Source organism: Artemia sp. Qi Xiang Cuo, chromosome 2 (genome assembly GCF_049724085.1).
Source record: "Artemia sp. Qi Xiang Cuo chromosome 2, ASM4972408v1, whole genome shotgun sequence".
In the NCBI taxonomy this organism is placed as follows: Eukaryota; Metazoa; Arthropoda; class Branchiopoda; order Anostraca; family Artemiidae; genus Artemia; species Artemia sp. Qi Xiang Cuo.
This window is the reverse complement of record NC_142795.1, coordinates 9,796,808-9,810,390: the sequence shown is the minus strand read 5'-3', so window position 1 is coordinate 9,810,390 and position 13,583 is coordinate 9,796,808. Positions and strand designations below refer to the sequence as shown.

General features: G+C 35.1%; 1 protein-coding gene across 1 annotated transcript in view; it reads left to right on the top strand.

The window, feature by feature from the left end:
- The window catches only part of beag (IC cytokine homolog beag), a 62,470-nt gene extending 49,177 nt beyond the window's left edge, over window positions 1–13,293 (top strand). The window contains exons 8-12 of the mRNA XM_089099070.1: window positions 2,914–2,993; window positions 4,378–4,521; window positions 6,495–6,669; window positions 10,939–11,177; window positions 13,179–13,293. Coding sequence (XP_088955196.1) covers window positions 2,914–2,993; window positions 4,378–4,521; window positions 6,495–6,669; window positions 10,939–11,177; window positions 13,179–13,203 — 663 coding nt within the window. The 3' untranslated portion in view covers window positions 13,204–13,293. The remainder of the gene's footprint in view (window positions 1–2,913; window positions 2,994–4,377; window positions 4,522–6,494; window positions 6,670–10,938; window positions 11,178–13,178) is intronic.
- Window positions 13,294–13,583: the final 290 nt, after the last annotated feature.

Sequence of the window (13,583 nt, the reverse complement as noted above, 5' to 3'; positions counted from 1 at the left end):
TAAAAGGGGGCGGTTAGAGGAAAGAAAAATCAGAGAAGTGTTTTATTTCCCCAAGTGTTGTGACTCTTCACTTTTTTATCGGTTTTTTTCTTCCTGAGGACAGGAAAATTGGGGCAAACTTGTATATTTCCTGCTGGTTTTCATGGTTTTCATGACGTTTATAAATGGTTCCAAGTCTTTTTTTATACTTTTTATTTACTATTTATTTATTTACTTTTTAATGTTCAAGTACTTAAAAGACTAGCTGATTTAAGACTACTACTACTGTTAACTTGCTGCAGTACCAAGCCGCCTGAGGCCAACACAGCTACGAAAGCCCCTCTTACATCACAATCTATTCATACCCTCCCTCTTTACACCCTCACAAGAAGTTCCCATTTCCCTTATATGTTTCCTGACGAAACCTCCCACCCTACTTAAGGACGATTTACTTTTCGTTTTGCCAACAATCTTTGGCAATCTGTTTATTTCATCCTCAGAATGTGTTCCAACCATCTCATCCTTTCTTGCATTATGCCCTTAGAAAACGGGATTGAACCACATTTTTTTTTCAGCTTACTGTTTGAGATATTATCAGTCAGTCGGGTACCCAAAAAAATTCGTAGGCTATAATTTCTCTTTAAAACGTTTGTAAATCCTCCTCCGTCTTTCGGAGCACTTACGCTTCAGAGCCATACTTGACCACTCATCACGCGGAGTAGGCACTTTAATTTCATCTGAAGTTCAAATAAAACTGCAGGCACTGTTGTTATTGAAATATCCTTGTGTCTATTTTGGTTAAGGATAAATTTAGTTCTGTCCTCACTTTTTGCCAGAATAAGTTTCATGAGGTTTTGTTTAAAAAAAAAAATGTTTCCCCAAAAATATGCTTGTTTTTCTGCTTTTGGCCTCCTTGCCCCAGGAAAAATCTCCCAATCGTGTCAATCCCCTTCAAAATCAATCCCCTTGTGTCAATATTTTGACTTTCTATTAGCTTAGGATGCATTTAGATGTGTCCTTACTTTTTGTGAGAAGAGGTATAATAATTTCTTGAGCAAAAATGGTTTCATCTAATTCCTGTGAATTCCCGATTTTTCAATATGCACGTATTTCACAAGGTTCATGTACCATAGGGTTACCGTATTTGCCATATTGTGGTTGGTGCGCAACTATGCATAGGTCATGAATTTAAAGCGACGAAATCCACAAAGGCTTGTGTGCATTTCTTTAGTGAGCCCTAATTGATGGTGATTACTATGTAGTAGCAAATTTGATTTGAAGCGCTTTTATTTTTGAATTTATTATGGCTGATATTTTCTAACTACAATTTTGGTTGACTGTGCTTAGGTGTAATTTTTGTCCTAAGTGTTTAAATGGGTGGTCATGGTTAAGATTTTGGTCATGGCCAAAGTTAAAAAATCTCGTTGAATTCCCATGAAGTGGCATTAGCCATAAGTTCTATTATTCCGAAACAGCACAACCAGTATGCGCTGTTTCTGTGTGAGCTAAAGCTCTGCGAAAAATGCCAAAGGTCGTGAGAGAATACTACTACCCTGTCAGTTGCTTCCCTCATCATAAACTTTACAGTATTGTCTGGATTTCACTTCCTTCTGCATATGGAGCCTCTGAGGAATCTTGTATATATGCTCCTATATATCCACAGATGGTTCCGTGTATCTCATTGGTAAGCTGCGATTGACAGATCGTTTAAAACTCGTTGAAGGCATTTTGGGTCTCTATATAGTGGGAAGCTTTAAGGTGTGGGAGATGACGTTCCAAGACATAGATGACGTTCTTGCTTACCGATTCCTTTGAAACTATCATTAGACGGTTGTCTGTGGGGTTCAGTAGTGGCTCTGGAATTCATACGATGGTATATATTTACATGTACTATCATTAATGGAGTGACTTATTGGAAAACCGAATAACATTTATAACTTGGAATGATAATAATTTCTGTCTTTTCGTATCAAGGACAGTAAAAATGAATTATGATTTTTTGAATTGGCTACATTGAAACTTCCATAACCACATATGTCTTAAAAAGAAGGAAAAATCGGAACTTTTTTTTTACAGAGAGTACCTCCATATGCAGTTAAAGCGTTTTTGATTCTAGTTACCGTTAGAGTTGTGTCTAAATATAGCTAAAGTATAGTTTTCTTTTAGTTAAAATCGTTGGGAATCAACTGATTGTTAATCTTTGAGTTTTTACGGACAAAAAGCGTTGTCAGGCTTGACGAATTGTTTTGCTCATTTATTTTCATGCTTCAACATGGCAACATTGACAAAAATGTGGCACTCTATAATGTGGTTCTATAGGCATTATAAAAATTTTAAAAACTAAAAATCTTCGTAAAAACTATCCTATGCAAATGGGTCCAAGGGACGAAAAACTTTTTAATTTCATGTCCTTGGTATCTAACTCTAATACTTTGCTGCACATATAATAACACCTTGGCAGCTAAAATGAAAATAGGGGCGATATGAAAATCACTCTACTCTTAAGAATCTAAAATTAAAAAGGATATAGAAAACCAATTACAAAAAAAATTACGATGAACAAAAATTGAATAATTTTGCGTAAGTAATTTTATTGTGATCAAAGAAGCAAGATATGTTATTCATGCAGTCAGAAGATGTCATTTTACAAAATAGGAACAGCGGCAGTGTGGTCTAAGAGAACAATAAAGGTGTTACATCGAAGTTACAAAATATCTTGCCCAAATATGTCCGAGTGATGCATTTATAATTACTTATTTATTCCACAAGAGTGGGACTAATTGAAAACTTGGTGGCTCTTGGAGCTTGCCTCATCGCTAGAATTAAAAGTTTTCAAATGGCTTTTAAGTTTTCAAGTGGGTTTTTGAAAACATGCACTGTCACTGCTTATACAATTTCTTCGTTATGGCCTTGCAAGTAGATCCTTTTTTCCAGGTAAAGCCAGTGGATGACAGCATTTACGGTGAAATTGGTGAATATGTTGCACCAATTACAACTGAGGAGAAACAAAGCAGGTAAATTATGTTTATTTTCATTCATTTTTCTTTTTTTTGTATCCTACTTATCTTGAAAATATATTTTGCTTTACTATTTTTTTCTTCCAAAACCAATCTCCAAAATATTGCAGGGAAGAAAAAGAAATCCCAGCATTGCAATTTATGTTTATTTGTGGCCATTCTGTTTAATCATTGATAAATCCATTGTCCAAGAGCATCTCTGCAGAACAAATGCTTAAATACTATCCAGATAATATATAGGTTTATGCATAATTGTCTGTAAGTGGTTGAAATAATGCTTATCTAACTGATTTGGATTCTGCAACATCCATGCTTTAAAAGATGAAATAGAAAAGCAATCAGAGAAGCCAGACAGTTATATACATGGGTGAATATAGGATGAAGCGTTCAGTATGGAAGGAGGCGCGAGAATACGATGAAGGTGCAGACGGGGTGGAAGTTCCTGTATATTGTGGGTGGGGACCGTAGTTTATTTAGAAAAATTACAATTTATTTCAAACAGCAAATATGCTAAATGAGCTCTTTTTCCCGAAGTATTATTCTGCATAAGTTAAACTACAGTGTAAAGTTTAAGGTTTGAGGAGTTAGTAGCCGTCCTCCTATTTAGGGTATCCCGGGATATGGTATTAAAACTAACAGACATTAAATAAAAAAATAAGTTTTGTAAAGGAATTTTAAAGAGGAACATTAAAACAGAAAATGAAAAAAATATCCTAGTGTAGTGGGGATGCCCCCTCCTCAATCCCCTATCTTTACTCTAAAGATTGCCTCCAAGAATGACACCTCAAACACAAGGGAAGCGGGAATGGCGAAAAATATATTTTAATAATGTATCAAGACTGGAAGAGCGTATTGATGCCAATTTACTTTAAACGGTAAGATTACAAAATAAAGCAACTTGCTGAGAAGAAAGAACGAGAATATCTCCAGCATGTGGACAAAAGAAGGATGGTCGAGACTGGACAGTGTGAGACTTCTGCTCGACTGTCCTCAGTGCGGAACCTTCCTTGCCGTTTCTTATATGCCCATGTATGCCCATAATTTGTATTCATGGGGTTGACCTCCTTTTCCTCACCATCATCATTGGCTGCGGAACTTTTATAATTACTTAAAGTAGCTAACGATAAATGTAATTGTAAAGTGCATACATATTGATATTGCTTCGAAAAAGAATGTTACAATGTTTGTAATAAACCATTAGGAATTCTAAAATTCCTGAACATTATTTTGAACATTATGAAACATTAATTCTAAACATTATGAAATTCTGTTTTGGGAGTCACGAGTTGTCTTTTGTCAACAATCTGTTCTGAGTGAAAAAATAAAACCTAACTAAAAATTTAAGCCTGTTTAAGCGTTTTAAAATGTGTTATCATTTTAGAGAGAGAGAGCGGACAGAAAAGGATGCTCGATCACGTGATCGTGACAGATATGTTAAAGAGGAGAAACGTACGAGTTATTTTGGTGGAGAAGACAGGGAGAAACGGGACGAAAAGAGTACTGTTATCGAGGAAGCAGAGAGCACGTAAGTTTATTTTTTTGGCATTGGTGTTAATAAGGGTATCAAAACTGAAGTTAGCGCTTAGATCTAGCCTGCCACCTGTTTGTTGCATGTATGTTTTCATGTGGTTGAGTTGGGTTGTGATTTAAAATTTGGGTACTTTTACACAAAATGTACTTCAAATCCAAATTACCTTGGACATCGGCCTCGCGCTCGTTTTAGGGTCGTCTTGCAGTGGTGACCAACCTTCGGTAGAAAATTTAATTGAAGTCGTATTTTTGTGAAAGGGTGAAAAGCTTACTAGCGGTTCTGATTAAAAATTGTTTCCGTGGCAAACTGGTATTTCTGCAAACTCGTCGCACAGTTAAGCTTACAAATTGGTGAAGTGTTGTCCTTTGTCGTGGCATATATAAAGTTTCTCGTTTGACCATCTTTAAAGAACTCCACTGGGATTCTAAGATATTTCTTTGGATCTTTTTTTTTGCCCATGCTTTGCAAAATTAAAAATAAATCTTATAATGAAAAATAAAACTTCTACATTTTTGTTTATTTGACACATTATTGTTTAAATTTCTTCAGTATCCTCCTGACTACCGGCATAGATATAGATATTGAAGACGCGTGATTTTTACGTAACTAGTGTTAAAAAATCACTGATTTCAAAAATGACCTCAAAAATTGTCACTCCCTCCTCCTCTCCAAAATCCATTTTCCACTCCCGTGGACGTTTACTCCTAACCAAGTAAATCAAACATATACGTCGACTATATAACACTTTTATTTTTATCAAGAGAAAGAAGCAGTAAATTTATTGTAATAGTTGACTGTGATAGTGCTAAAATAGTTCTAAAATAGCACCTTTGTACTACAGGAGGCAACCTCGAAGCACGTGCTACAGTGCTACACATAATGAAATAGTGCTAATATACCACTTTCGTGCTACAGGTGGCAATCCTGAGCCTAACAAACTATTCCCTTATTATATTGGCTGTTCTGGAGTTTGAGGGAGGGGGATTTTGATGAGGAATCTTTCTGTCCCTCTATGGCTGGAAAATTTGTATAATGGTGGAATATTCGGAAATTGGATAAGAACACGAATTTGTTTAATCTTAGTCTTTCTTACCCAAATTCCCCCCCCCCCTCTTGCCTCCCGCCCAAGGAAAAATTGAAGTAATTTCCTTGATTTGGATTGGTCAAATAGAGGGAGAGGGTGGGTCTTTTCCCCTCCTCCTACTGCGTGCAATTGTGGTTTATTAATAAAAATTATGTTTATATTATTGAAAGATCTTTTGTATAACCGAAGATTGCTTTATTTTTGTATCTAGATATTATCCTTAGCCTGAATGTAATTATAACACAACACAAATAAACAGTACTTCCTTTCATTTGCAAGTGTATATTGCTGTATTATCGCTATAATTCATTTTGGTTGTCCTCTTAATTAAATTACGCATTTTTCAGTGGCGAGAAAAGGTTCATGTTTCGTGGCTTTTTTTTCTCATTGCTGAATTTCACTATAAATATAGCTATATGCTTTGGAAGGGCAAAAGTCAGACCATTTGTTCATGGTGAACTGTGTAATTTTATTTCTATACTACTAAGGAACCGGCTTATGGCCTCCACTCTCTATGGTCGGTAGTTTGGATTTTCGGCCTTGTACTCGTCTTATCGTGACTTCATATTTAAGGCTTTTGAGTTTTTCTTTGTGTTTCTAAAAAAATTTAACCTATATTTTTCCAGTCAGATTTTCCAGTTTATTCTGAGATAAAATTGTCATTTGGTACTTAGAAATTCTAGCAAGTAAAACTATTAATTAGTTTTCAATGCTGATGAGACACCTACCTAGAATGTGTGTGCCCCCTTGAGTCCTTTTTTGGTAGTTTACAATAGTATTGTTTTTCAACCCCTTTAGTGTTGATTTTATGTATTTAGTATGCAACGCAGTTGCTAACCTAGGGTTTCCTAAGTTTTTAAATTGCCTGCTTTTCTTTTTATAGTCTTGGTAATATGTTGAAACCACAAGATGGAAGGAAGCCTGAAGGGAAGACGGGAATAATGGCCAAGCTCACAAATGAACCAGAGGGATATGCTGAATGCTATCCTGGTTTTGAAGAAATGCAAGATGCTATTGTTGACTCTGATGAAGAAGTAGATTATACCAAAATGGATGCTGTAAGCTATCATAGTTTCGGTTTTTTTCCCATATTTTTAATATTTGAAAAGATTTTTCTTTTCTTGCCTATTATCAGACTTGACTTTGGATCTTTGTACCTTATTAATAATGAAAAACTGCTAGTAAAAGACAAAGATCCTGATGATTCTGTATTGATAATTCTGTCTTTTGCAATTTTTTAAATGCAAATTTGTAAACAGTGTGAAATACAAGAAAGGAAAAAAAACAAAATAAACAAAAAAACTCTTTAAAGCTTAGTAGAAATGCAATAAAAATAAAATAAAAAGAGATAATTTTTTTGAACCAAATAAATCAAAGAATAATTTTGTTTTGCCTAGTGGTTTAGAATTTTGTTGCTTGGGCCTAGATCATAAGTTTTAGGAAATAGACAACGCTGAAATTGAAAGAAAGTGAACACCTTTTGGCCCCCACAGCCCAGAGACCCCTACACTTGCTCTATCTCGACGTAGTAACTCCAAATTCAAATCCATCTGGTTTTGGGACTCCCAGCAACTCCCCGATTGTGACTGTCTGTTCTTCGAATAATCCTTAATTAGTCCAAACTTCTATATAGACGAATTGTAAGTATTGTTTGATCACATCCACTTGGTGTTTTTTTTGGGGGAGGGGCATTTTTTTTTAACATTTTTTTGGTATTTAGGAAAGGGGACAAAATCCCCTTCTATATTTCGAAAATGCATTTCCCTCCCCCCTCCCTTTCAACATTTTCGTGAATTGGTGCCAATGAGCTAAAGGATGCTAAACTATGTGTTCCTAAGACTCAGAGTGGACCACCAGAACATCAGGGAGCTCTAATCGTCTCCCTTGAAAATGTCTCTTCCTCTCGAAAATGTCTACCACGGAATACAGTTTTTTTTTTCGAATTATGATCGGGGCTGTCTAATTGCGAGTGTAAATCTATAGTCCTGAATTCCCAGAGATAAATTTTTGGGGTCACGAAGTCTATAACTCTTTGTTTATATATAGTCGGAATGTTAATTTCGATAAACTCCAGACTCCAAAAGTAAAACCTGCATTTTGTTACCAGTTTGTTACCAGTTTTTGTTTTCAACTTTTATACCAGTTTTATAATAAATATTAAACTTAAAGAACATCTCTAGAAACTATAACCTTAGCCGTGTTCTACTCAACTATTTACTGATAATTAATTATATTACATAAATAGATTTATAATATATTAGTTCATTTATCTTAATTTATTCTATTGAACATATTAATTTATTCTGATGTATCAATTATAGTTAATTTAGTTTTATGATAATTAATTTAAGATTAATTTTTCTTAAGTTTATGAATAAATAAATAAGCCTTGCTTAATGTTGAAGTTCTATCTCAATGCTCTGAAAATTTTTCCACCGACTATCATAGCACAAAGCTCTTAACGTTTTTTTGATCGATTTTGTATTATCCACTTGAGATTTCTTTTATATTATAAGGTTTTCCGAAATAAGATTTTCAAAGAAAAGGAAAGAGCTATGTCAAAACCTAAAACGAGGAGAAATGAAGCCATAAACTAAATCAAAATTAAACCAAACATAAATAGCATGAATGAATAAATGAAATTTGTTTTCTGGTTGTTCTATCTGAAAGGATAATTTATTATTGCTCTTTTTGGAAGACAACTCTGCTCTATCAGATAGATATTTTAGCCGTATATTATTTCTGGTAATAAATTGGGTTAACGTCCTGTCGAATATCCGATTTAGTTTAGCTTATTCTTTTTTCTATGCAGATGTCCCCTAGCAAAAGAGTTAAGTCCAGAAAAAAAGTTGTGTTGCTTGGTTTTTGCAAAACTCTTTTTTTGTGTGTGATTATATGGGTTCATCTCCATATCTTTTCAGTTCTTTATTTTTTTTTTCCATAATTTAAGACGTATTAATGGAATCATTCTTATAAACATATGTAGGACTAATTGACTGACATGTATAGTTATAGCCTGAATTTATAGCAATTATATTATATATAGTTATTTGCTAAGATTTTTCTTTATTTAGCCTGATTTCAGAGTTTGTTTTGGAACATTTTGTCCCCATCACTTCTTGTTCGACAACTTTATTTAGCTTTTCGCGGGGGACACTTTCTTAAAAAAAAAACGTTATCCTACATCATCTAAACTTTCTGGTCAATAAGTGCCCCTCAAATTAATTATAGCCACTTAAAAAACGCATTCCTGTAACAATACGTATTCATCTATGGATATATGGTTCAAATAGATTTTTTTTTTGCGTGCAGCAAATTCCACGGTGCCGTCATCTAACGATATGCCGCTAGTCATGGCAATAATTTTTTTCATTTTAAGTAGGCCTATTTATGATACATTTTCTTGAAATAACTAAAAGAAGTTTCTTTCTAAATAATTCCGGCCGAGTGGTCACTCCACATGGCAACAGTGCGTCGAACCAAATTCTCTCTAAGGTACTCTTAATGGGGACTGTCCTGCTGTAAGTAGTCTTGACAAGCAGCATTCCTAATGTGTCTCGCCGACCTAGCTCTTCTAGACATGAGCTTTGACGGTTTCTGAGATGGAGGATAATGCGTATACTTGTAAATTACTGAAACAAATGTCACGTTAAAATATTTCTATAACGTTTGAGGGGGGATGGCGACCTGTTTACCTGATGGGCTTTCGTAAAATTTTGAAATTTTGCGTTCGCTGTAGATGATTAATATGGGTCTTTGAAGCAAAAGCATAGAGTAAAAAAGCATATTCAAAATCAGGCCTATTCCAAGCTTTGTATACTGAAAAGATATATTGATTGGGGAGATGGTTTTCGCACCAGAGGATAACTCCTAGCTTACGGGAGCAAGATATTTTTACTTCACTAAGGTTTTTGGCCTAAATAAGACCTGACGAGAAGTTCATTGCTAGAAGAAGTAGAATATTAGCTCTTAGTATTGCCAGCCTTTAGAAGGTGAGCTCAAGATAGTGTTTTGTAATTTTTTCACTGGAAATCAGAAACTCTGTCGGTTTATTCGTCTAGAAGAGTTCTCATCTTCACCAGGCGTGCATAAAGCTTCAAAGAGTATTTATCTGGATCTTATTGCTCAGGGACTGTATGGTCATTGTATCATCAGCATAATGATTGGGCTTATGCATAAGATTTCCCCCTGGAAATTGATATATAAACACCAGGAAGAGTTGGGTCTAGGATATTTTCTTGAGGCACTCCAGCTAGCACTCCGTGTCCCTTCGAAATAAGACCTTTATGGGCATCTCTTAAAGCTGTTGACGCAAGAAATCTGAAAGGACCTGAACGAGTTGAACACCCGCTCCATAGTCCTGAAGTTTACAAAGCAGACTAGCATGCTAAAAATCACCAAAGATTGGTGACGTTCTTGGAGAGAATGTGAATGTCATACCCCTGAGATAGAAGCTCAATTTAATCCTGTGCTTGTGTAATCATATAACACATCGCAGATTTTTGTTTTGTTTTAGATGTTAAATACTAAAAAGCTCGAATCAAGATACTGTTACAGCTACTTATTAATGACACTCATGTACTTTTCTATACAAATCAGCAGGCTGATTGCTTGGAACAGTCCTTTTTTGTGATAAAGCCGTTAGGGAACCGTGATATTATAAGGTACCTCTCTTGGTCCGAAAAAAAGATGAATAATAAAAGTGGAAAGTTCAAATAGAAAGCTAGACAGTTTTAACAACGAATAAAAAAAAGTAGTTCCTCCTGGGCCTTTTGTAGCACATAGGACATCCACAGATGTTTAATGGGAATTTATTTAACTAACGGTCCCCTTCTCCGTCGGCCCTCTGGAAACTAGGTTTTAACCCCAGCACCAAATTGCTAAGCAGAGTTCAATCCATCACGCTACCAAAGCAACTTTAATAATAGCATACAAATTCGACAAACGAAATGATTGTTTCTTTATTCCGCATCAAATATATACTGGATTTGGACAGACCTATCTTTGCAAAAAGCCCAAAACAGTACAAGGTCCACAAGTTAACCGAAGGCTGGCCCGGTTGTAATCAGTAACGCAATCTTTGAAAAAAAATAAGATAATGATCTAATTTCCCATACAGGAGAAAATATCATTTCATCATAAATATGTATAAACAAGTAATCGAAACCCAAATTAAAATCTATTAGGGCTCATTATAAAGATGCCACTAGCCTATTATGTTTCACCATTTTGAGTATGTTTGACGCTAATCTTGGGTCATTTCTAAACTAGTGTTTCTATTGTCCAGGGTAACTCATTTCTAAGCTAGTGTTTCTATTGTCCTATAGGGTAACAAGAAAGGACCAATCGGCCGATGGGATTTTGACACAGCGGAAGAGTATAGTGACTACATGGCCAACAAAGAGGCTTTACCCAAGGCAGCTTTTCAATATGGCGTTAAAATGGCCGACGGCAGGAAAACAAGGAAAGTGAGAAGCGAAAAGAATGAAAAAGCCGAATTGGATCGAGAATGGAGTCAAATTCAGAAAATTATACAAAAGAGGAAGGGAGATCCTTCAGACGGAAGGTTTTTTTTTCTTCTTGTTTCTTTTATAAATATCTACTAGAAGACACTCCAAGAAGAGCATTGACTGAGAAAAAATGAATGACTAAAGCTTAGGCAAGGCCTAAGTTGTCACTTAGGCCTTATTCGGGTTATAATACATATTATATTATTCCGGTTATAACAACTTATTCGAATAAGTTGTCACTTATTCGGCTTATCCCATTCCTTAGGGACAAGGAGTTCCTCCCATCGCTAAGGAACTTCTGAGGTTACAAAAATAAAAGCATTTGACCCTTAAGCATGCTTCTTATGAAACATATTGTCGTATCCAGGGCGCATTTTGTCCCTCCTAAAATGGAGAAAATGAGTAAGAAGGAAAGAGTCCTCTAGGGGTTCTTTCTTGATTTGTGGCACTTAGAGATCTATACGCAGGAAGCTGACCAAGATTATCCCGAAAATATTTTAGTATTTAAGAACTTAGAAATTAATGCCTCTAAATACCTAAGATTAGCACAAATATTTATTTACTTTTATATCTCTTAATATCTATATCTTGCTTAAAGACAACATGATTTGATGTGTCGTATGCGATCTATGTATCTCTCATATACACCACGATTTAAAATAATCTGAATTCCCCTGATTTAAAATAAAATTATTAGCCATGAACTGAAATAAGTCTAGGAACTAAGGCTAGCATACTAGAAGCCATCCTACTAACACTTTCCGTCTATGGAAAGGTGCCAAGTTATACAGTATGGTATACAGTTATAGAGTGTTACCACTTGTTATGAATGGTTCTTATGGAAGTCTTTATGGAAGTCAGAAAAATATGACGATATCTTCCAGGGCGATTGTCTAAGGATAGTTTTAGATACTTGTATGAGCGATTCTGTTTTAAACAAGAAGCTTTACTAAAATATTGTCCAATCCCTATCTTGGTTTATAATAAGAGAAAGGGTAATGTGGATACGTCAGCTTTTACATATGAAGTATTATAAACCCGGGACCTGAGAGAATGGGGACGGAGAATGTTATAAGAACATATCTTAAGAGAGTAAAGGTTTTATGTGAAGGAGCAAAGCTCTCAATAGGGGAAGATGACTCACTATGATGGTAAGGAAGAGTATGATTCGGAAGATCTGGAATTATTCCCTGAACAGTCCTGATTTTCCGGGCACTGTCTCTATACAGATGAGTTTAGGTGAGGGAGCGCGGGGGTTGAGCCATAAAGATCCCTCAGGAAGCTTTCAAGCTATCGATGTTACGAACTATGAAAATCCTATATGGATGCAACGTTTTGCCGTTGCCATCTTTCTATCCGAAATATTCTGGCTTTAATCTTCGAGGTTAAAATCCTCCTGGATGCTTTGTTATGGCAGTGGAATGTTTTGGGTGTGGTCTCTCTTGGTGCAGTCTTCGACTTGTAGAATCATCCTCTTTTTACTCTTCTGGGTGTTTCTCCCTCTCTGTGTGCAGTGTTTCTTAGTGTATCTTTCTGCTGGTTGAATCTTCTGGATGCAGCGCGTCTAAGAATGTTTGCCTCTTATTTGATTGATATAAAGTAAATTCAGCCTATCTGTTAAGAGAAACAAAATTTCGGTTGCCATTCTGTCATTCTACTCAGATTGGTAGAGGGATCGTCCCTTAACCGTTTTTCTAAATGTATAACTCATTAATTTTAAAGGATTTTTTTACAGTCGAGGAAGGAGCTAAGGTTTTGATCGTCCTGGATCCAGGTCTTAACAATTTATTATTAGCGCTTTAATTATGTTCACTGATTAATATTTAATTACGTAAATGTTAAATAATATTAATAATAAATTATTTTTGGGATTATTATTATTATTATTATTTTAGATTAAGCAGACAGGTATTTGTTGGTTCTAAATAACTAATAGAGGTAAAATTAAATATTAAATATTCCCGAAACAAAAGAATTGTTTGAATGTAGAGAGATTATTTTTAGATATAGTGTGTTTATTTACATGTTTATCATTTTAATTTTTTCTTGTATTTCAGGTCATCAAAGATGCCAAAAATGTAAATACGTGTATATTTTAAAAGGAATTCTCATTTTCTATGTTTTTGTAATTATTTTAATGTTTCTGTTTAAATAAAAGAATCGGATTGACTATTCAAGTTAAGATGCTGATGCATCATCTTAGGGTAATCGGGGAGTCTCCGGTTCTGTATGCAACTCGAACGATCTGGAAGTAATTACGTTTTCCAAAGTATAAAAGGCGTATCTCAATTTTCACTCTTTGGGTTTTTCACTCTTGAAAACCCCAAGCGCCAAAACCAGTGAAAAACCGAAAGTTCTTTTGCTTTTTTGTATAATTTTAAGTGGAATGCTATTGTTGTGGAAGGTATTGCTATTGTTTCTGCTATATCCGCTATTGTAATCTGAAAAATTGTCAAATGTTT